Source organism: Pecten maximus, chromosome 9 (genome assembly GCF_902652985.1).
Source record: "Pecten maximus chromosome 9, xPecMax1.1, whole genome shotgun sequence".
Lineage (NCBI taxonomy): Eukaryota > Metazoa > Mollusca > Bivalvia > Pectinida > Pectinidae > Pecten > Pecten maximus.
In genome coordinates, this window is record NC_047023.1 from 34,405,223 (window position 1) to 34,427,226 (window position 22,004).

Sequence of the window (22,004 nt, forward strand, 5' to 3'; positions counted from 1 at the left end):
AACCGATTCTTCCTAGCTTCTATAATTTACATGGACGGTTAAACATGCTTATGTCACAGCAATAAGAGATGAAAAGTGTCCCTTTCTTGGATTCGTACTAGCGATCGCCCCCTCTCCAACACCGAGTGTGACAAAGCAAATCATACATTTAGAATATAGCGATTCCCTAATTCAATTTCGTTCAAGGTATGTAATGGAATGTACTTTCTTTATAAGTCGATTACACAAGAAATCGTTGTTTTAAATTGTGGTCGTGGTTAATGAAAGTAAATAAGAAAGGACAGGTATTTCAGCTCTTTTTTTTATATATTTTTTTTAATTATTATTGTTTTATTTTTAACGTAAAAGCACTAAGTAGCACACAAATAGATAGCAAAACTTACCAACACACTCCAGCCCCACTCACACACACTCATACACCACCTGATAGATCTATTTCAAAATAGGCGTTTTTGTTTTATATTTTATTTTATTTTGTCTTCTATGTACAGGTAGTTAGAGACAATGAAGATTCTATGTACAGGTATGTACAGGTAGTTAGAGACAATGAAGAGACCAAAATTGATCCGCTGACTCCTTCGCAAAATTTGAGAACTTCATTTTTTTGCTTTCCTGGTTTTTCATTTTCTTTCTTGTTAACTTTTTTCTGTGATTTATTTTCTTGTAATGTTGTCTCTTAATTTGATCCCGACTGCTGATATCATTTCGTATGACCCTTACTGACGGTGTCCCCTCATATAACCCTGACTACTGTTGTCACCTCATATAGCCCTGACTGATGGTGTTTCCTCATTTAGCCCTGACTGATGGTGTTTCCTCATATGATCCTCACTGCTGGTGTCTCCTCATTTAGCCCTGACTGATGGTGTTTCCTCGTATGATCCTCACTGCTGGTGTTTCCTCATCTGCTGATGTTTCCTCATTTAGCCCTGACTGATGGTGTTTCCTCGTATGATCCTCACTGCTGGTGTCTCCTCATTTAGCCCTTGACTGATGGTGTCTCCTCGTATGACACTGACTGTTACGAGGAGGTTAAACCCCGTACAACAAGGCCATTTCGTAAAAACAATTTTGTATTGTAGCCATTGATACCTTACATGCTATTGATAACATTGTACACAGTAGAAAGCAAAGGATGTGGTAAAAATGAACTTTGGAAGCTTTACTATCGTCAAGCAAATTTCATTTGACACCATCAGACTATGGAATTTCATTTGACACCACCAGACTATGGAATTTCACATATGAATAATTGCGAGGCAGTACATGGGTAATCTCTCAGTTTCCCGTAACGGTCATCATAAGTAAGACAGTCTTCGTTTTTAGTGTCTATCCTCTCTGCTCGACTGTGAAGCCATGTCATGTGCTCCCCGTCAGGTAATCTCCACGTGCCTTCAACTTCCGTATCCGTTCCCGCCAAAAAATATCTGCCAGTTTCTGTTACAATCGAAACGTTTTACAGAGTGAATTTCAACTGCCGTTATATCAATACTAACGTACGGTATCGTCTTAATATACCTCAGATAAGTTATATTTAATCATATATCAATACAAATAGATTATTTTATCTTCTTTTTTAAGTGAAAGTTGCTTATATGGGGCTTAAATGTGTAAACAGTAAATCTGTCATGTAATATTCGGGAATACAAAGGCTGGACATTTTGTAAATGATTGAGTCATGATAACTTGATAAATACATTAATTCATGAACGTTGATTTTACAAACAAACTACAAAAAAAAAAAAAAAAAGCATTTTAAGTTGCATACCAATGACAGATACGATGGCGTCAAATTTATCCACACTTGTCATCCAGATTAGACGGCTCCCCTTTGTCTGACAGTACGTTTCACCTTTGACGGGGTTCAATCTTTTGTCCGTCACGAGCAGGATACAATAGGTGTCGGCTACCATTTGGAAATCAGACGGGCATTCTGGTAGTACTGTAAAATTTGAAGCATTCTGACTCGTTATATAATTTGTGTAAACCTGTAGACGTTTTCATATAAATGATATAGTTCAAATGTTTGAAGGTTGTTTTTGTTGATGGATTATATAGAGTTACATTGCGCTGAGAACAGAATTATTCGAAGATAAACACATTTGTTAGTTTGCTTGCTTGATGGGTCAAGGCAGAGTATCATTTTAGTAGCTGGTGACTACCTCACTGAACAACACACGCCGGACCCGTCAAATGCTATCCAGCGCAGTTGTTCAACAACAACTACATAGGGCGATCTATATCTCGGGTTTCATGAGAAAACATCGACTGTCCCTGGTAGGGTTCGAACCGTTACCTCGGCTTTTCACAGCCCGCAGTCGACCACTAATGTCGGTACGTTCCCTCCCGGCCTACCACGTTCAGATGGGTGTCCCTCACGTTTCTAAAAAGCTCTGTTTATTTCCTCATAACGAAGCTGGAGTACTGACATGCCGTATTTTCAAGCTACTCACAGACGTGACGATGTCCGACTAACCGAGATCTATTTTCCGTTAAACCAAACGAAGATTCTACGGCATGACATCTATTGAATCATATACCAAATTAAAGAAAGGTTGTCGATTGAGACCATTCCCATCGATATATCTTGAACGGTTTGTCGACAATTACAATTTTCTCAAAATTGGGTCGTTTCACTAGGCCGCGAAGTTCTGAATCTTGATGGTATATTAGGTGTATTGACAGACGAAGTGAGTGCCTGAAGTCGTCGGAGAATCTTAGTGACACCGTTCATCCTTGCAACTATTGTTTTCGAGCCAATATTAAGGTTCCTGGTAGCACACCACAGTAGGATAGCCTGGCCATGGGTGATTTTTTTTTTTATTATTTTATAAAAAGTAGGAAAAAATAAAGGTATGCTATAATTAGTATATTCATTATGAAGTTGTATATATACAGGCTTCACGTTTGCTACAAAAAAAAATGGATTCGAGATTAAATTTACGGATTTTACGTAAGTGTGTTTCACCGGAAATTTAGTTTTACCTGCAGCAAAACATAATGTGTATCAGATGTGGCAAGATAACAGGAAAAATACTGATGAGTCCATATCAAAGCAATATCAGTTCTGTCTTTTGGTCTCGGAAAAAAATGTGAATGATATTGTGTCATTTGGGTAAAAAAAATCATGACATTTTGCAATTTTTAATTTTTAAGGTTTTTGAAGTGGTTACCATGGTTTTCACCGGTCGGAGAAACAGCTATATTGAAATTGCAAATTTTGTATAGATTACAAATATATATACTTTTGTATAGGTAATATATAGTGTTATGTGTGCCTTATTTTTCAGTTTTGGGCACATGTATATACGTACTGTACGCTGCTATCGTGGATGGTTTTTACCTGTTTACAGAACCGGAGTGATACGAGATAAACTGGTCAGTACCGGGTACCTGGGGCTATAACCAACCTAGACTACAATTTGATATACAAGTAGAATAAAGCTCTCAAATACAACGTTTAATTAAAAAAGATGACACCGTGTTTTAATTTACGGCTCCCAAATCATTTTCTAGTAATGAAATAAGTGTCAATATATGTAGAAGTTATATTCGTTCTACATCAACACAAGACCTGCATGGATGTAGACGTGCATGTTGGTGGAATGTTTTTTAAGAACACGGAATGTACTTACATTTTACTGTGAAGTCGGAACTTGTCCACGTGCCATTGGTCTTACACGTGATATTTGGATTCCCAGATATGACAGGTTTGAACGTAAAGTTGGTAAATAATTCATAACTAATAGTAATGCCAATTTCTCGTAAACTGGATGTAGTTGTGAAGGATTTTCCCGGTGGATCAATACATTCTGTGGAAAGAGTTCTTCATCAATGTACGATATAAGGGGAGACAAAGTAAACATTACCGAATTCAGCAAATATACTGAAAATGGTATAAGAAACATAAAAAGATATAAAAGGATACATCTTGGTGATTCGAACCTTCACTTTACTTAGCTGATGCAACTTTACAGTCATATCAAATATCCATTGCAATTACATGTAACAATCACATATTTCGCAAATAATTTGTTTGTTATAGATTTATGGTTTGTACTCAAAAACTCAATTTTTTAAAACGTTTTTCTTTTATCTTGAATGCTGTTGCCATTAAGTCGAAACAGGCCAAAATGCGTCATACGAATATTAAATGTTAGATCTAATACACCAAACTATATGATTTATGGAGATACGAATGTTCAATTTTTGGAATCAACTTTTGTCAAATGAAAATAAATTAAGCAATATATTATATAGGCTAATGTCGAGTTTGAATCGCAGCGGTCAAATGAGATTCAAATGGTTAGATCATGTGAAACAGATTTTTAATGATACTGGATATATAGAGAATACATGGTCAGTGTCTTAAAATATAAGCTGTATTTTGGCGAGGGTAAAGAAAGACAAAAGTGGCGAGCCTTGGCGAGCCACTTTTGTCTTTCTGTCCCGAGCCAAAAATACAGCTTATATTTTAAGACACTGACCATGTATTCTATTTATCCTGCAACAGTCATACAAATAATCATCAAAAATAATCATTTTTAAGTGAAACGGTGTCAAAAATGACAGAAATATGTTCGCCTTTTAAACGTAGTTTCACTTTGAAGTAGGTCAGTCGAACTGACGCACGTGCTAGGATTCCAAAATACAGCTGTTTTCCGTCACTGCCGTATACAGCAAAAATATATACGGTGGGTGTATTCCGACAATGCGGTGGCAGTTGCAGGATAAACATATATATTTGACATGAAATACACATGAATGCAAGTTTTTATGAGTATGAAGTCAAACAACGTTTACGTGATATATTTATACAAAAATGGTTTTCAGATCTAGAAACTTATTCAAAAGGTCAGTTTTATTCACAACTAAAAAATAATTTACATTTGAAAGTTATTTAACAAAGTTGTCAGATCAGAATAGAATCACTATCACAAAATTGCGAACTTCAAATATCGAATTCCCCACCGAAACTGGACGATGGCATGATATTCCGAGGGAAAATAGGATGTGTGATTGGTGTTTTAGTAGTATCGGGGACGAATTTCACTATCTGTTTAAATGTCAAAATGAAGAAATCACTTGTATTAGAAAAAAACATGTAGCTCACTACTTTCTCAGAAATCCAACTATGCTGAAATTAGAACGTCTGCTGAAAAATTGCAATATCCTAATCATGACCAATCTAGCACTGTTTCTAAGAGAGGTGATGCTTTTGATTTGAATGTATATCTATATCTACATGCGTAGTTACTTGTATTATACACTGTATGTATCCATCTTGTCATGCTTATTTCCTTTGTTTGTCACAAATGTCCTCATGTTACACAACTTCATGTGTCTGAGTGTATCAATAAAAATCTTGAAATATTAAAAAACTTCTTAGAACACTAGCTACTCATACCGTATTTCTGCATGTTACCGCTCATATTTATGTCTCATACCGTAATTAATCTACTAACATATGTTTGCCCTATCACTTACCCGTGTTAACACACACGATATTACCGGAGGAGAGTCGGGTACACCTCTCACCTACTCCACAAGGCTTTTCGGAGCAATTGCCCACCATACCCTGCAATTAGAAATGCGAAAGGATACATACATTTTACCTTGTTCAAATTTGTTACGTGTCCTAAAATAGACGCCATTATGCTTGACACACGATACTACTGGGCCCAGTTGGTAAAAAGATGAATAATCAATTTTCTATTGTTTGGATGCAGATTGCGGCTTTCTGACTCGAAAAGCTTTTCTTTTCATACAATATGTACCTCTATGAAAAAGGTAAATGGCGCGAAAAACGTAACTTCACATAACGACCATTGACGTTGCGATTTGTACAAAAGAATCCCTTGTTAATTAATCATAATCCTTTCACTGGCATCGGACCGATTTGGCCCAATAATACATGTCACTGACTGCCAAAGACCGATTTGGGCCGATGGATATGCGACATTCAAAGCGATTGGACAAATTGAACGCTAAATTATGGAAACAACACTGAATGCTATTTTGATAGTTTCTATTAAATATAAATGGAGGATATCTAACAGTGTCTTCAGTAATACCAAATATATTTTAGATATTAGATATTCCGTTTATTACATTTTATAGCAAAATATACCGAGGCAACTCAATTTCTCCCTGAATTCATTACGTCCCCTGTCAACGACTCGCAAATGTACGCCAAATCGTGACGTTATGTATTCTATCTTGCATTATGATGTCATATAACATGACGGAGAGATATATGCAAATCTTAATTTCCCCCATTGTCGTTTGCAAACATTGTTCTGATTGGTCAACTCAGAAAAGGTGATATTTTTCACTAAAAGTGATATTTTTAGTGAAAAATATCATTTTTATAGAATGAAAATTTTTCGATATTTCACTGGTAAAAATGTAAAAAAAAACAAAAAACGGATAGACATCATCGATACTGACGTCATTGATGTTGTGACGTCATAAATAGTCAGTTGATGATAAAATACCGTGGCGTGTAAATGTGGCTAATATTTGGATGTGTTTGTTCCCATTGGTATCTAGTTGTGCCAATTCATTTTTGAATTTTGATCAGAAAACCGAAATGACCGACAGGCGGCCTTCTTGGATTTTGAAAATTGAAGATTGTTATCGTTATTTCTTGAAAAGCTCTAGAGGGATATTTCTCAAACTTCAATGTAGGTCAAATGTTCTCTAGGAACTGTACGCTTCAGCCATTTGTTGTTATCTCACCTCGTGGAGAAGTTAAATATGCACCCATTTCCGCAATACTCAGTTTAGATTTTTTTAAATACTCATTTGACGTTAGCTTTTAATACAGAGATCATCGGGTAACAGGAGAACACACTAAAACTATGTAGATCAGTCCTTTGAAAATGATGCCGTGTAGTTGACGTTCCGGTAACATCACAAAGAGGCGATGCCATTATTATGTTACCGATTCCTGCGCTTATTAATCAGCTGAACCTTTTTTCATTGCGTATATGCTAATTTATTCGCAGTCAGAGTCTACTAAGCCGAAGGAGGGAGAAATGTAAATATAACCATGTAACAACTGGTTTACCCAGAGGATAGCATTATAATTCATTACTCTATGCACTATTGCACTGTGTATGTAGATACTTAATGCACAGATCGGTGACATGTTGAAATTCAAACTGTACAGTATCATTAGAATTAACTGCCATGCATTCGATGAAGACGCTGTTAAGCATGCCAACCAAAACGTGGTCCTTTGGGATCCTTACTTGCATACAAATTTGCAAACGCACGTTCTAAATAATTAAGCAATGAATCTGGCTATCGATCAAAGTCAGTATTGCTAGGACAAGCCAAAGACAATTTCCCAACATTGTTACTTAGTTAAAAAAAAAAAAGGTGAATGCTGGGGATTTACATGTAACGTAACTAATTTTAATTCAAAATCGACAAAACTGTGACAACATATGAACAATATATTTTAGGAGGCCCATGAAAAGCCCGGGAATTTGTCAGCACCGTAAATGCGATCTTAACACGATTGCTTAAAATCTAGAAGAGATGAGTTGTTGAAATTAGGGTGGATGACAATGTTATGGTACAGTGGACACTGATGAAATTTGTTGATCGTAGATTGATCCGATTCGGAGATATTGACAAATATAATCACTGTCTTTATATAATGTATGTGTCTTGTTAGAAGATGAATCATCCTCTCTTCAAACATTCACAGCGAGAGTCATGGTTAGATGTCGATACTGTAACTTTAATTAGATAGAACAAAAAACCTAACAAGTCAGTGTTGTATGAATCGTCAGCTTAACTTGACGAACTACTGTATTACGCTTTAAATATTTCGCGTTGTCGTTTTGAAGAAATATTTGTGAGTTGTGTATTTAAGCATTATTCTCAATTTATTTTTGGTTTATGAAGTCATAGACAAACAAACGGATGGGTATTCTTCATAGACGCGAAGCGTCTATGAAAAAGAATGCCCATCCGTTTTTTTCAAATTTTTTCGGGCTATGAAGAAATAACCTTAATTTTCCAACCAATGAAAATGAGTGTAACAAATGAAATAAAATTATTGACATATAAGCAAAATCAGGATGTAATGGATCTTCTCCAATGATAGAAAGTTGCCAGAGACCTACGAGGCAATTGTGTTAAAGCCGCATACTTCCAAATAACCTAAAATTCTAGATGCACACATGTATTAATGGCAATCCAAGATGTTCATTCACGCTCTCTTAACATTAAAATGACCGTTGCACTGGACGCTTGACCGGGGGAATCCTTGCGACAACAGCGTATAAAAACAACTCGCCGCATTTATAATTTTCGCGAGATTTGTCACGGACGCGAGAACGATGCTACAACGACGTGAACTACAGGTTTACATATCGAGTATACGTGAACTTGTCTCATAATGTTTTCATTTGAACACATTAGCAAAATATTCTCGTAATAACTGATCAATATAAACAAACTAAATACTTAATTTTAGAATATAGCAATATGCATACAACAAAACATCAATAACATTCAGATCGGTTAAGTTGACAATGTTCGAGGAATAAGGAAAAAGGTAAACATCGGAATTTGAGTCCATTCCTTTTTTCTTCTCTTACTAAGTTCCAACGAATCAATTCTTTTCCTTAGGAAACCATAGGGTTTTGCTGATCACATTCCCTTTTGCGTTTCTTTTTGGCTGAATCTGTCTGCGTTTTGCCAGTCAATGTTTTCGGCGTTCCGTCATTTTTTGTTGACTACTTGCATTGTGGGACTAATTTGCATTGAAACTTGGTCCGTCGGACCCAGTTATTATTTTTGGGAATTTCTCATATACTTTCATGAATAATTATTTACCTCTAGTTTTTGATTCGCGATAATTCATTAGGTACATATTCAGTCTGAAAACTGTAAAGAGGTCAATATATACACACTTATACATATTTATTTGGGAGTATGGGCTTTACGATTGTTGTTTGTGTCTTTCATTTTTCATGCTCTCTTTCCATTCAAGTTTGCTATATTTCCTTTTGTATTTTTTCTTTCATGCTCCTGTTTTTCCCTTTGTTTTCTCATCTCCTCTTTTGGTTCTGACTTTCATTGTTTTGGTATACAGTACCGAGACAGTCGTATGTCTGGTACCGACTTTCATTGTTTAGGTATATAGTACCGAGACAGCCGTATGTCTGGTACCGACTTTCATTGTTTGGTATATAGTACCGAGACAGCCGTATGTCTGGTACCGACTTTCATTGTTTGGTATATAGTACCGAGACAGTCGTATGTCTGGTACCGACTTTCATGGTTTTTGTATACAGTACCGAGACAGTCGTATGTCTGGTACCGACTTTCATTGTTTTGGTATACAATACAAAGACAGCCGTACGTCTGGTACCGACTTTCATTGTTTTGGTATACAGTACCCAGACAGTCGTATGTCTGGTACCGACTTTCATTGTTTTGGTATACAGTACCGAGACAGTCGTATGTCTGGTACCGACTTTCATTGTTTTGGTATACAGTACCGAGACAGCCGTATGTCTGGTACCGACTTTCATTGTTTTGGTATTCAGTACCCAGACAGCCGTATGTCTGGTACCGACTTTCATTGTTTTGGTATACAGTACCGAGACAGCCGTATGTCTGGTACCGACTTTCATTGTTTTGGTATACAGAACCGAGACAGCCGTATGTCTGGTACCGACTTTCATTGTTTTGGTATTCAGTACCCAGACAGCTGTATGTCTGGTACCGACTTTCATTGTTTTGGTATACAGTACCGAGACAGCCGTATGTCTGGTACCGACTTTCATTGTTTTGGTATACAGCACCCAGACAGCCGTATGTCTGGTACCGACTTTCATTGTTTTGGTATTCAGTACCCAGACAGCCGTATGTCTGGTACCGACTTTCATTGTATTGGTATACAGTACCGAGACAGCCGTATGCTGTCTGTTGATATACGAACTCTTCGATCCGTTTTCGTAACTTGCGATTAATACCGTAATTTGACATACGACGACAATGATGGCTATAAACTGTACTTGTTGTCCTTTGTAGACTAACGTGCCATTTGTTGAACGAGAACTCATCAGGACTGCAGGACACGTGGCCAATGCTCCCGAAGGTTAAATACATGATTTAACTCAACCGTGACAGCTGATAATTAGTTAAATGGAGTAATTATAAATTATTCTTCACAGACAATGCCTTCTTTTTTTATTGTTTACTGATTAGCTGTTCAGTAATTGTGTTATTTCGTTAATGGATTTTCGAATAAGGCTAGATTGTAGCCATTGTCTATGATGGAATCAATACGGCTCAGTATGTAGGGTACCTGGTCATGGTTTCATTGTTATTATGTAGGATCAATGGAAGTTTACGTTTTGGTTTAATGTCCTTCTCATTCCGTCAATTAACGTTTTGAAGCCATAATATTCCCAACTTTCTTTTTCAATTCCATCCATATGATTGAATTTGATCAATATTTCTCTGGTGCCATATCCACATTGAAACAAACGTTCAGGAGTTAATCTTTAGTACAATCCTCTGAGATTTCGGGTGGTAGGCACTGCTGGTGGACTTTAGTCCCCAATGTATGCCGTAACTTGCATGTCACTTTTTAATTCATTTAATTCATAATGGCACATTCTATACTCTTGACATTCTTTGAATGCCAATATTGAAAATTGTGTTCATTGAATTAAGGGTCTATAGCACCTCTCCATCCACATTTTGACATGATTACCTGTATTTCGCGTTACAACTCAATTTAATAGTTGCATTTCAAAATATACATAATTACGTGTCTGGCGTTTTTTTAATCAACCATAAAAAATATATAATTCATTCATTTATGGAGATATTGCACCATCTCATCCAAATTTTGATATTTATTTCGACCTTTTGGGTTTTTTTCTGCTGCCTCCTAGGTCCTACACTTTAGGACCTTTGCAATAACGAAACAGCTATATGATTTCCCTAATATCACTGACGAGTCCCAGAAGGACAAAACCGCTATATGATTTCCCTAATATCACTGACGAGTCCTAGAAGGACAAAACCGCTATATGATATCCCTAAGATCACTGAGGAATCCTAGAAGGACAAAACCGCTATATGATTTCCCTAAGATCACTGACGAGTCCCAGAAGGACAAAACCGCTATATGATTTCCCTAATATCACTGACGAGTCCTAGAAGGACAAAAGCGCTGTTTGATTTCCCTAATATCACTGACGAGTCCCAGAAGGACAAAACCGCTATATGATTTCCCTAATATCACCGACGTGTCCTAGAAGGACAAAAGCGCTGTTTGATTTCCCTAATATCACTGACGAGTCCCAGAAGGACAAAACCGCTATATGATTTCCCTAATATCACTGACGAGTCCCAGAAGGACAAAACCGCTATATGATTTCCCTAATATCACCGACGAGTCCGAGAAGGACAAAAGCGCTGTTTGATTTCCCTAATATCACCGACGAGTCCTAGAAGGACAAAAGCGCTGTTTGATTTCCCTAATATCACTGACGAGTCCCAGAAGGACAAAACCGCTATATGATTTTCCTAATATCACTGACGAGTCCTAGAAGGACAAAAGCGCTGTGTGATTTCCCTAATATCACTGACGAGTCCCAGAAGGACAAAACCGCTATATGATTTCCCTAAGATCACTGACGAGTCCTAGAAGGACAAAACCGCTATATGATTTCCCTAAGATCACTGAGGAATCCTAGAAGGAGCTGTGTGATGCAGTTTGATCAATACTGGCTCTACTGCTGTATCTTACTCTCACTTGGTTTTGACAGGTGTTATAAGTACTTACAGGTTTTTATGCAGATGATGAACCAAACCACTACTTCGGCGAGACGTTTGTGACATTGAGCTCTGGAGATTACTGTAGACAGTGTGTCTTCTGTACAATCTTTTGAGACTGCAGTTGGTAGAGACTAGAGACTGCTTGTGGACTAAAGTCCCCGGGGTTACGTGGACGTTAGCCCCCGATGTTTACTGTGACCTGTATGTTACCAGGTGGTAGAAACTACTGTCGACTTTAGTCCCCGAGATTTACTGTAACCTGTATGTTACCAGGTGGTAGACACTGTTGGTGGACGTTAATCCCCGATGTTTACTGTAACCTGTATGTTACAAGGTGGTAGATACTGTTGGTGGACGTTAATCCCCGATGTTTACTGTAACCTGTATGTTACAAGGTGGTAGATACTGTTGGTGGACGTTAGCCCCCGATGTTTACTGTAACCTGTATGTTACCAGGTGGTAGATACTGTTGGTGGACTTTAGTCCCTGAGGTTTACCGTAACTTGTATGGTACCACGTGGTAGACACTGTTGGTGGACTTTAGATTCTGAGGTTTACTGTAACCTGTATGAGGAACCTTAGTAACACCGACTAGCTTTACAAAGAGGAACATCAGTAACACCGACTAGACTTAGAAAGAGGAACATTAGTAACACCGACTAGCCTTAGAAGGGGGAACCTTAGTAACACCGACTAGCGTTAGAAGGAGGAACCTTAATAACACCGACTAGCCTTAGAGAGAGGAACCTTGGTAACACCGACTAGTCTTAGAGAGAGGAACCTTAGTAACACCGACTAGCCTTAGAGAGAGGAACCTTAGTAACACCGACTAGACTTACAAAGAGGAACCTTAGTAACACCGACTAGCCTTAGAGAGAGGAACCTTAGTAACACCGACTAGCCTTAGAAGGAGGAACCTTAGTAACACCGACTTGTCTTAGAGAGAGGAACCTTAGTAACACCGACTAGCCTTAGAGAGAGGAACATTAGTAACAGGGACTAGCCTTAGAAGGAGAAACATTAGTAAAACCGACTAGTCTTAGAAAGAGGAACCTTAGTAACACCGACTAGACTTAGAAAGAGGAACCTTAGTAACACCGACTAGCCTTAGAAAGAGGAACCTTAGTAACACCGACTAGCCTTAGAAGGAGGAACCTTAGTAACACCGACTAGCCTTAGAAGGAGGAATCTTAGTAACACCGACTAGCCTTAGAGAGAGGAACCTTAGTAACACTGACTAGCCTTAGAAGGAGGAACCTTAGTAACACCGAGTAGACTTAGAAAGAGGAACCTTAGTAACACCGAGTAGACTTAGAAGGAGGAACATTAGTAACACCGACTAGCCTTAGAAGGAGGAACCTTAGTAACACCGACTAGCCTTAGAAAGAGGAATCTAAGTAACACCGACTAGTCTTAGAAGGAGGAACCTTAGTAACACCGACTAGCCTTAGAGAGAGGAACATTAGTAACAGGGACTAGCCTTAGAAGGAGGAACCTTAGTAACACCGACTAGCCTTAGAGAGAGGAACCTTAGTAACACCGACTAGCCTTAGAGAGAGGAACCTTAGTAACACCGACTAGCCTTAGAAGGAGGAACCTTAGTAACACCGACTAGCCTTAGAAGGAGGAACCTTAGTAACACCGACTAGCCTTAGAGAGAGGAACCTTAGTAACACCGACTAGTCTTAGAAAGAGGAACCTTAGTAACACCGACTAGCCTTAGAGAGAGGAACATTAGTAACACTGACTAGCCTTAGAAGGAGGAACCTTAGTAACACCGACTAGCCTTAGAGAGAGGGACCTTAGTAACACCGAGTAGACTCAGAAGGAGGAACCTTAGTAACACCGACTAGTCTTAGAAAGAGGAACCTTAGTAACACCGACTAGCCTTAGAGAGAGGAACATTAGTAACACTGACTAGCCTTAGAAGGAGGAACCTTAGTAACACCGACTAGCCTTAGAGAGAGGGACCTTAGTAACACCGACTAGACTTAGAAAGAGGAACCTTAGTAACACCGACTAGCCTTAGAAGGAGGAATCTTAGTAACACCGACTAGACTTAGAAGGAGGAATCTTAGTAACACTGACTAGCCTTAGAAGGAGGAATCTTAGTAACACCGACTAGACTTAGAAGGAGGAATCTTAGTAACACCGACTAGCCTTAGAAGGAGGAATCTTAGTAACACCGACTAGACTTAGAAGGAGGAATCTTAGTAACACCGACTAGCCTTAGAAGGAGGAATCTTAGTAACACCGACTAGCCTTAGAGAGAGGAACCTTAGTAACACTGACTAGCCTTAGAAGGAGGAACCTTAGTAACACCGAGTAGACTTAGAAAGAGGAACCTTAGTAACACCGACTAGCCTTAGAAGGAGGAACATTAGTAACACCGACTAGCCTTAGAAGGAGGAACCTTAGTAACACCGACTAGCCTTAGAAAGAGGAATCTTAGTAACACCGACTAGACTTAGAAGGAGGAACCTTAGTAACACTGACTAGCCTTAGAGAGAGGAACATTAGTAACAGGGACTAGCCTTAGAAGGAGGAACCTTAGTAACACCGACTAGACTAAGAGAGAGGAACCTTAGTAACACCGACTAGCCTTAGAGAGAGGAACCTTAGTAACACCGACTAGCCTTAGAGAGAGGAACCTTAGTAACACCGACTAGCCTTAGAGAGAGGAACCTTAGTAACACTGACTAGCCTTAGAAGGAGGAACCTTAGTAACACCGACTAGCCTTAGAGAGAGGGACCTTAGTAACACCGAGTAGACTTAGAAGGAGGAACCTTAGTAACACCGACTAGTCTTAGAAAGAGGAACATTAGTAACACCGACTAGCCTTAGAAGGAGGAACATTAGTAACACCGACTAGCTTTACAAAGAGGAACATTAGTAACACCGACTAGCCTTAGAACGGGGAACCTTAGTAACACCGACTAGCCTTAGAGAGAGGAACCTTAGTAACACCGACTAGTCTTAGAGAGAGGAACCTTAGTAACACCGAGTAGACTCAGAAGGAGGAACCTTAGTAACACTGACTAGCCTTAGAAGGAGGAACTTTAGTAACACCGACTAGTCTTAGAAAGAGGAACCTTAGTAACACCGACTAGCTTTACAAAGAGGAACATTAGTAACACCGACTAGCCTTAAAAAGAGGAACCTTAGTAAAACCGACTAGCCTTAGAAAAAGGAACCTTAGTAAAACCGACTAGCCTTAGAAAGAGGAACCTTAGTAACACCGACTAGTCTTAGAAAGAGGAACATTAGTAACACCGACTAGTCTTAGAAGGGGAACCTTGGTAACACCGACTAGTCTTAGAAAGAGGAACATTAGTAACACCAACTAGCCTTAGAGAGAGAAACCTTAGTAACACCGACTAGTCTTAGAGAGAGGAACATTAGTAACACCGACTAGCCTTAGAACGGGGAACCTTAGTAACACCGACTAGCCTTAGAAGGAGGAACCTTAGTAACACCGACTAGCCTTAGAGAAAGGAACCTTAGTAACAGGGACTAGTCTTAGAAGGAGGAACCTTAGTAACACCGACTAGCCTTAGAAAGAGGAACCTTAGTAACACCGACTAGTCTTAGAAGGAGGAACCTTAGTAACACCGACTAGCCTTAGAACGGGGAACCTTAGTAACACCGACTAGCCTTAGAAAGAGGAACATTAGTACGCCGACTAGACTTAGAAAGAGGAACCTTAGTAACACCGACTAGACTTAGAAGGGGGAACCTTAGTAACACCGACTAGCCTTAGAAGGGGAACATTAGTAACACCGACTAGTCTTAGAAAGAGGAACATTAGTACACCGACTAGCCTTAGAGAGAGGAACCTTAGTAACACCGACTAGACTTAGAAAGAGGAACCTTAGTAACACCGACTAGACTTAGAAGGGGGAACCTTAGTAACACCGACTAGCCTTAGAAAGAGGAATCTTGGTAACACCGACTAGCCTTAGAAAGAGGAACCTTGGTAACACCGACTAGCCTTAAAAGAAGGAACCTTAGTAACACCGACTAGACTTAGAAGGGGGAACCTTAGTAACACCGACTAGTCTTAGAAGGAGGAACCTTAGTAACACCGACTAGCCTTAGAAAGGGGAACATTAGTAACACCGACTAGTCTTAGAAGGAGGAACCTTAGTAACACCGACTAGCCTTAGAAGGAGGAACATTAGTAACACCGACTAGCCTTAGAAGGAGGAACCTTGGTAACACCGACTAGCCTTAGAAAGAGGAACCTTCGTAACACCGACTAGCCTTAGAAGGAGGAACCTTAGTAACACCGACTTCCTTTACAAAGAGGAACCTTTGTAACACCGACTAGCCTTAGAAGGAGGAACCTTAGTAACACCGACTAGCCTTAGAAGGAGGAACATTAGTAACACCGACTAGTCTTAGAAAGAGGAACCTTAGTAACACCGACTAGCCTTAGAAAGAGGAACCTTAGTAACACCGACTTCCTTTACAAAGAGGAACATTAGTAACACCGACTAGCCTTAGAAAGAGGAACCGTAGTAACACCGACTAGTCTTAGAAAGAGGAACCTTGGTAACACCGACTAGCCTTAGAAGGAGGAACCTTAGTAACACCGACTAGCCTTAGAAGGAGGAACATTAGTAACACCGACTAGTCTTAGAAAGACAGAACAGCTGTATGATAAAAGTTTGATTAGGTTTCGGCTCTACTGTTACCAATTTTTGGTTTGTAATCTACTATGTTAATTGCCATGTCTTTTGTGCAGTATTTTGTATGACGCCATAGACAATATATGATTAAATTGCAGGGCAGCTTATCAGGGCGTTTTCTCTTTCCTCGGCCATGTTGTTGTAATTTATTTATGTCAGTCAGATTAAAGTCAGTATCAGACATACGGCTTTAATTAAACTAAAGCATCAACTGTCTCCGCACTTGAAAGCGCACGAATAATTTTAAAACATAAATGCTGGTAATGGACTGAATGCATGCGACAGGCTTACTGCGATAACTGCCATATGTGTTCGATCACTTTGATGCTGTTTATTGTTTGATCAATTGATCAATCTGAAACCAAATCCTAAATGAGGAAACACGAATTTAAAATGGACTAATAGACAATTGAGCCGCAATACACAAAATACCAAAAGTTTGAAGGTTGTTAATACTCATTTAGATCGATACTTTGTAAGTTAAAAAAATAAATAATTAAAATGAAATATTATGTAATATTATTATAAACATACTTATATAACCTACTAATTACACAGGGATAAAAAGATGGCGGCTTTACATTATAATCAAAACTTGTTTCTATTCTGATTATCACCTTTTTCATCTCGTCTACGATTAATTGAAAATTGAACTCGAAATTGAGATGCCTTAAATAATGATATCTAAGCTTGAACATACAGTACTGTAGTACTGTCGTATAACAACATAGTATCAATGAGAGATGAAGTGTTTTTTAAATTCTATTAGCCATTTTTTCACAGCGCCGACAGAGAGCGACTATGCTCTGCTGGACCATCAGATGCCATCAAAACAATGAAATCACGGAGAAATAGCGAATATAATGCACGTTTTGAAATATTAACTTAACTATCTAAAGATCCATTATCATGCATTTAAAAGACAGTGGCGTAGCCAGCGTACTCCAGTGTAATGACATATTTTTTACAACTTAATTCAATCTATTTTAAAGTACTTACATCAGTTGTTTCCTTGCCATTGAGTCGGTTTGCAGGCATGAATATTTTTGTTAATCAACTAAATACGAGCTATATGCAGTACCTTAATACGTTGCAAGTTAAACGTAAGAATTGAACCTGCTACCCCCAGGTGAGACGTAAGAATTGAAACTACTAGTCCGATAGAACGTAAGAATTGAACCTGCTACCCCCAGGTAGGACCTAAGAATTGAACCTGGTGGCCCCAGGTAGGACGTAAGAATTGAACCTGGTGGCCCCAGGTAGGACGTAAGAATTGCACTTGTTGCCCAAAGACAGGACGTACGATTTGTAATTGCTGCCCCATCACATGATTTTTTCGGATCATACATGAATATTTTCTCAACTTCCACTTTTGACCTTTAATTGAGCGTTCGCCTTTATGATAAAGGCTTACAGTATAGTAGGTCTGTCCCCTGGCCGAGACATACCAGAGTGATGCCGTGTTAAAGGGTCATCTATATTTATTCGTGTGTAAAATTCAACATCATTCTCGTAATCTACAAATTATCGCAAAGCTATTCATATGTGATGCCAAAATGTTTGTTTGGACACAAATTTTCTTAAATTCACCAATAATTAGCTGTAGCTCCTACAGTTGCCTCTGTAGAGTTACTTGGTGGTAAGATGTAGCAGAGACTAATTCTAAGTCACGAAAATAATCACACCCGAAAAATGTCATGCCGTCATGCTCTATAGCACACGATAGGAGCATTTGTTTGACCGGATTTGACTTCATGTACGTAGAAATACTACTTTTGTTTTAACCGTGAAATGCAAATGGCGGCTGTGAATAATATTGCCCAAATATGGCTTAATGGGAGGCATTTCAATCAATAACATTGCTCCTGTGTCATACTTTTAAGGTCTTTTTTCAGAAATATGCATCATTTACCGCAAACTCAGATGTTGAATATTTGTTCCAAAAACACTCTTCTTACCAAGTGCTCTTGATAGTGTCTAATAAGAGCATTTTTGATGTTTGGAATGCCTCCGTATATGCCATATTTGTGGATTATTATTCCTAACTACCATTTGCATTTCAAGGTTAAAATAGAAGCAGTGTTTGTGAATTATAAAGTCAAATCTGGTCAAACCATTGCTCCTATTGTGGGCTATAAACAGCGCAATATATGTGACACCATGTACCAATGAGCTTATTGTCCACCTGAAACATGCGTTTTCGCATGTTTTTTGTTGAAATTTACCCACAGCTTGACAAATTGCATCTCAACATCAAGGCCTATGGTTCGTCAAGACACCTACTACAATTGATAAAGTTACTTATGTTTATAAGCTTGTAAAATATCACTGGATTTGCTGTTTAGGTGTCCCTTACACCACTTAGCTGTAGATAGGACGTTAAACCAAACCAGACCAAACCATACAGTCAGACAGTTTTATACTATAACTCGATGAGGTTTTAAGATAGACTCCTGCCCTCGCCAGTAACCAATGATATGTAACGTTGTGATGTTGTTAAGAGTTGTTATCATTACCTTTTCGGGACAGGTAAGGTATTGATTTGTCAAAGGTTGTTTGTCTAAGTAAATTATCAGGAAATATGCGGTGAAGTTGTACTCTAAATATGTCGATTTACTGTGCTCCTTCGATCAAGAAAACCTACATTTTCGGTATACTTGTTTCTATGATTGTTCAACAATCCTTCCGCTTTGGTGGAAATCTTATATCAAAGTTATTGAATAGTTGAATAGCTTAAAGCCAGAAAAAGCAATATAAAGAACTTATAATACCCATATAATCGTATGATCCTTTAACCAATAAATCAAATTACTATTCTGTATTCATATACGGTAGAGAGTAAACGAGTTGAAACGAAATATGACGGTCAAAATCTAAAATGACTCATTTTGCTGTCAATATATAGGTAATCGTTCCATAGGGAAACACTATCGAATCCAGAAATTATTGCATTCCGAGTACACTCTTCACAAAATATCTGGATCTGAGCTGTTCATAACATACATGTATAACTAGGACTCCACATATAAGAATGGTTTGGAATTTACCTTGGGTGGATCCCACTCTGTCGGGTGGCTGGATATCATCTTGTTATCACTGACCCTTTCAAGGTCATTGGCCTGGCTCCCTAGGTGGCAGTAGAGACCTGTAAGGTGATACGTTATCGCTAAGCAGTGTCGGCGAAGTAGACATTCTCTAACACATCCAGTATAAGACGAGTTATCAAACACACGGAACACTCCAGTACGTAACTTAAACCCGTGTACGTACTTCACATTATTCAGGATTGTGACATCATCATCAGATATGACCATATTTAGGACAAGGGCGAAAATAACATATACCAGCCATATTGATATCATCATGACATGATACAATTAAGCTGAATTTATCTCGTCACATCGCGCATAATTAGGTTTTAAATGTAAGGATAGAATTAAACCCATTTTGATGACGGGCGCAGGTCTTCGAAGGCGGTGATATTATCGACAGATGAATCACAGATATAACAAAAGGTTCCTTCCAGTAGTCGCTTTGTGGAATCTAAATTTTATTGGAGCGGAAGCCGTTGTAATAATCCTAAAACATAAAAGATTTGCATTTTAAAAATAAAAACATGAAAAGTGTATTGTATGCATGTTTCGAGCCGGAAAATCGAAAGAAAACGTATGCAATCATAGGCCAAAGTTTCGCAAAACAATTGACGGGAAGTGACAAAAATGTGCTGTAGACTTTTGTCTTAATGATTTAGGTACATTTTTGATTGCACGGACATAATTGTATTATCTTCGAAGTGTCCGTTAAAATCACTCTCCAGCTAGACGCTTGACAAAACTACTGGGGCAGCCAAATTTGTTTTTGAAAATATTGTTACACGTCGATAGTTCACTAAAATATGTTAAACGTCATCTTAAATTACTGTTATAACCAGATATATATCCGACATTGTCGCATTTACGCCATTGCTGCTTATCCAGGTATCGCCCTTCTTGTTTGGACATTTAATGGAATAGCTCCTCGGTATTGGAACTTGTCACCTTCTATCAGCCGTCGTGAGCATTGGTTATGTGTCAAACCTCGTGTACTATGATGGTAACCGTAGTAAGATAGCTTTGTTGAATAGCAAACCATCTGCTACCAGGAAGTCGAATAGCACTGCCGAATCCAGAGACTACAACTCGCCTGTTAATACCTGTACCTCCAATTGTATGGTAAATGTGCAGCGTTATATGCCTTCATATGGACTTATACGTGTATTTGTTTTTACGGAATATTACATATTTATATTGAATATCTGTTTCTGTCTGTAAAGCATTCTCGTCGAACAAATATCAAAGAAAATAAGAGGAAGTCCCGAAAAAAATTTTCGAAGTGGAAGACCGAAATTGAACTTCTCACTATTACATGATTATTGATACGAACGATAAACGGAAATCGATGAAAAAGTAAAAGATACAAGGTTTCACAGACATAAATGCTTTGATTTATCTCTAATGACTGTTTGCTGATGTTATCGTGAAGGATGACGACAGAAAACTATTTCCTAGAAACACGTAGAGAAGACTAATTGCCAAAAAAAAGACCAGCGCCGCTTTTGAAGAAATAAAATGAAATAAATTGAATCAAATCAAATCAGCTATTATAGATAACATAAAAGGAAATAAATATATTTAAAAAGATAATAAAATAAATCTTTGTGAAGGAGATTGTTTTTGTGTCGGGGCTTTATGATTGAAGGATGAGGTGTCAGGAATCAGATATATCATGGAAGGATGTAATACATAATACATTTCTGTTTTAATTGAAAATCTTTGGTCTCTCATTGCTGGAAATATTTTGTAGATCAATTCTCAATATCTGGAAGAGAATGCCCCTTCGGTCCTTCAGAGGCCACGAACAGATAGAAAACATGACTGGAAATGTATGACGAGCATCTAAAGAAGGACACGTGAAAACATTTCAGACAGGTCCTTAACAAAATCTTCTGCAAGTATTGTAGTTTTCGGAATACGAGAATACGATATGCGTTACAAGCTAGGGGGCATATAATGAACGACTCAACTGGGATGGATTAGCTTCATTCAAAGGTAATACTTAGTTGACAGGCGGAAACGGCGCGTCATTCTAGCTGTTCATTCCCGAGCTTAGTTTTGGTGAATAACAATATAGGCTCATACGAACGACCGTAAAACGTAACGGCATTAAGGAAATGATTTGAAAGTAAGCTTGTGTTAAATTCAAATAATGTAAGTACTTGTAAATATTGAAATAGAACAAGTAAACGATCACAGTTGTTTATAATATGGCTTTATGTAGACGCTTATCACAGTGTAATGTCCGAAAGAGGTAGTCGCTTCCAAAACCACGCTCCTCAAAGAAAAATAAATGTTGGTTTGATTTAAACATGAATATAAGCAGCCATTCATCGAGCAAAATTGCTAGAAGAAAATCTGTCTACACTTCTCCCCTAAAACTGAGTGAGCGTAACGTTT

The 22,004-nt window shown here is 38.3% G+C and overlaps 1 protein-coding gene across 1 annotated transcript; it reads right to left on the bottom strand.

The window, feature by feature from the left end:
- Nucleotides 1–907: 907 nt before the first annotated feature.
- LOC117334130 lies at nt 908–20,081 on the bottom strand. Its single transcript, XM_033893589.1, has 5 exons — nt 19,560–20,081; nt 5,488–5,578; nt 3,636–3,812; nt 1,769–1,942; nt 908–1,437 (listed from the first exon to the last, which is right to left on the bottom strand). Exons 1-5 carry the CDS (start codon nt 19,875–19,877, stop codon nt 1,229–1,231), a joined length of 969 nt encoding a protein of 322 aa, XP_033749480.1. The 5' UTR covers nt 19,878–20,081; the 3' UTR covers nt 908–1,228.
- Nucleotides 20,082–22,004: the final 1,923 nt, after the last annotated feature.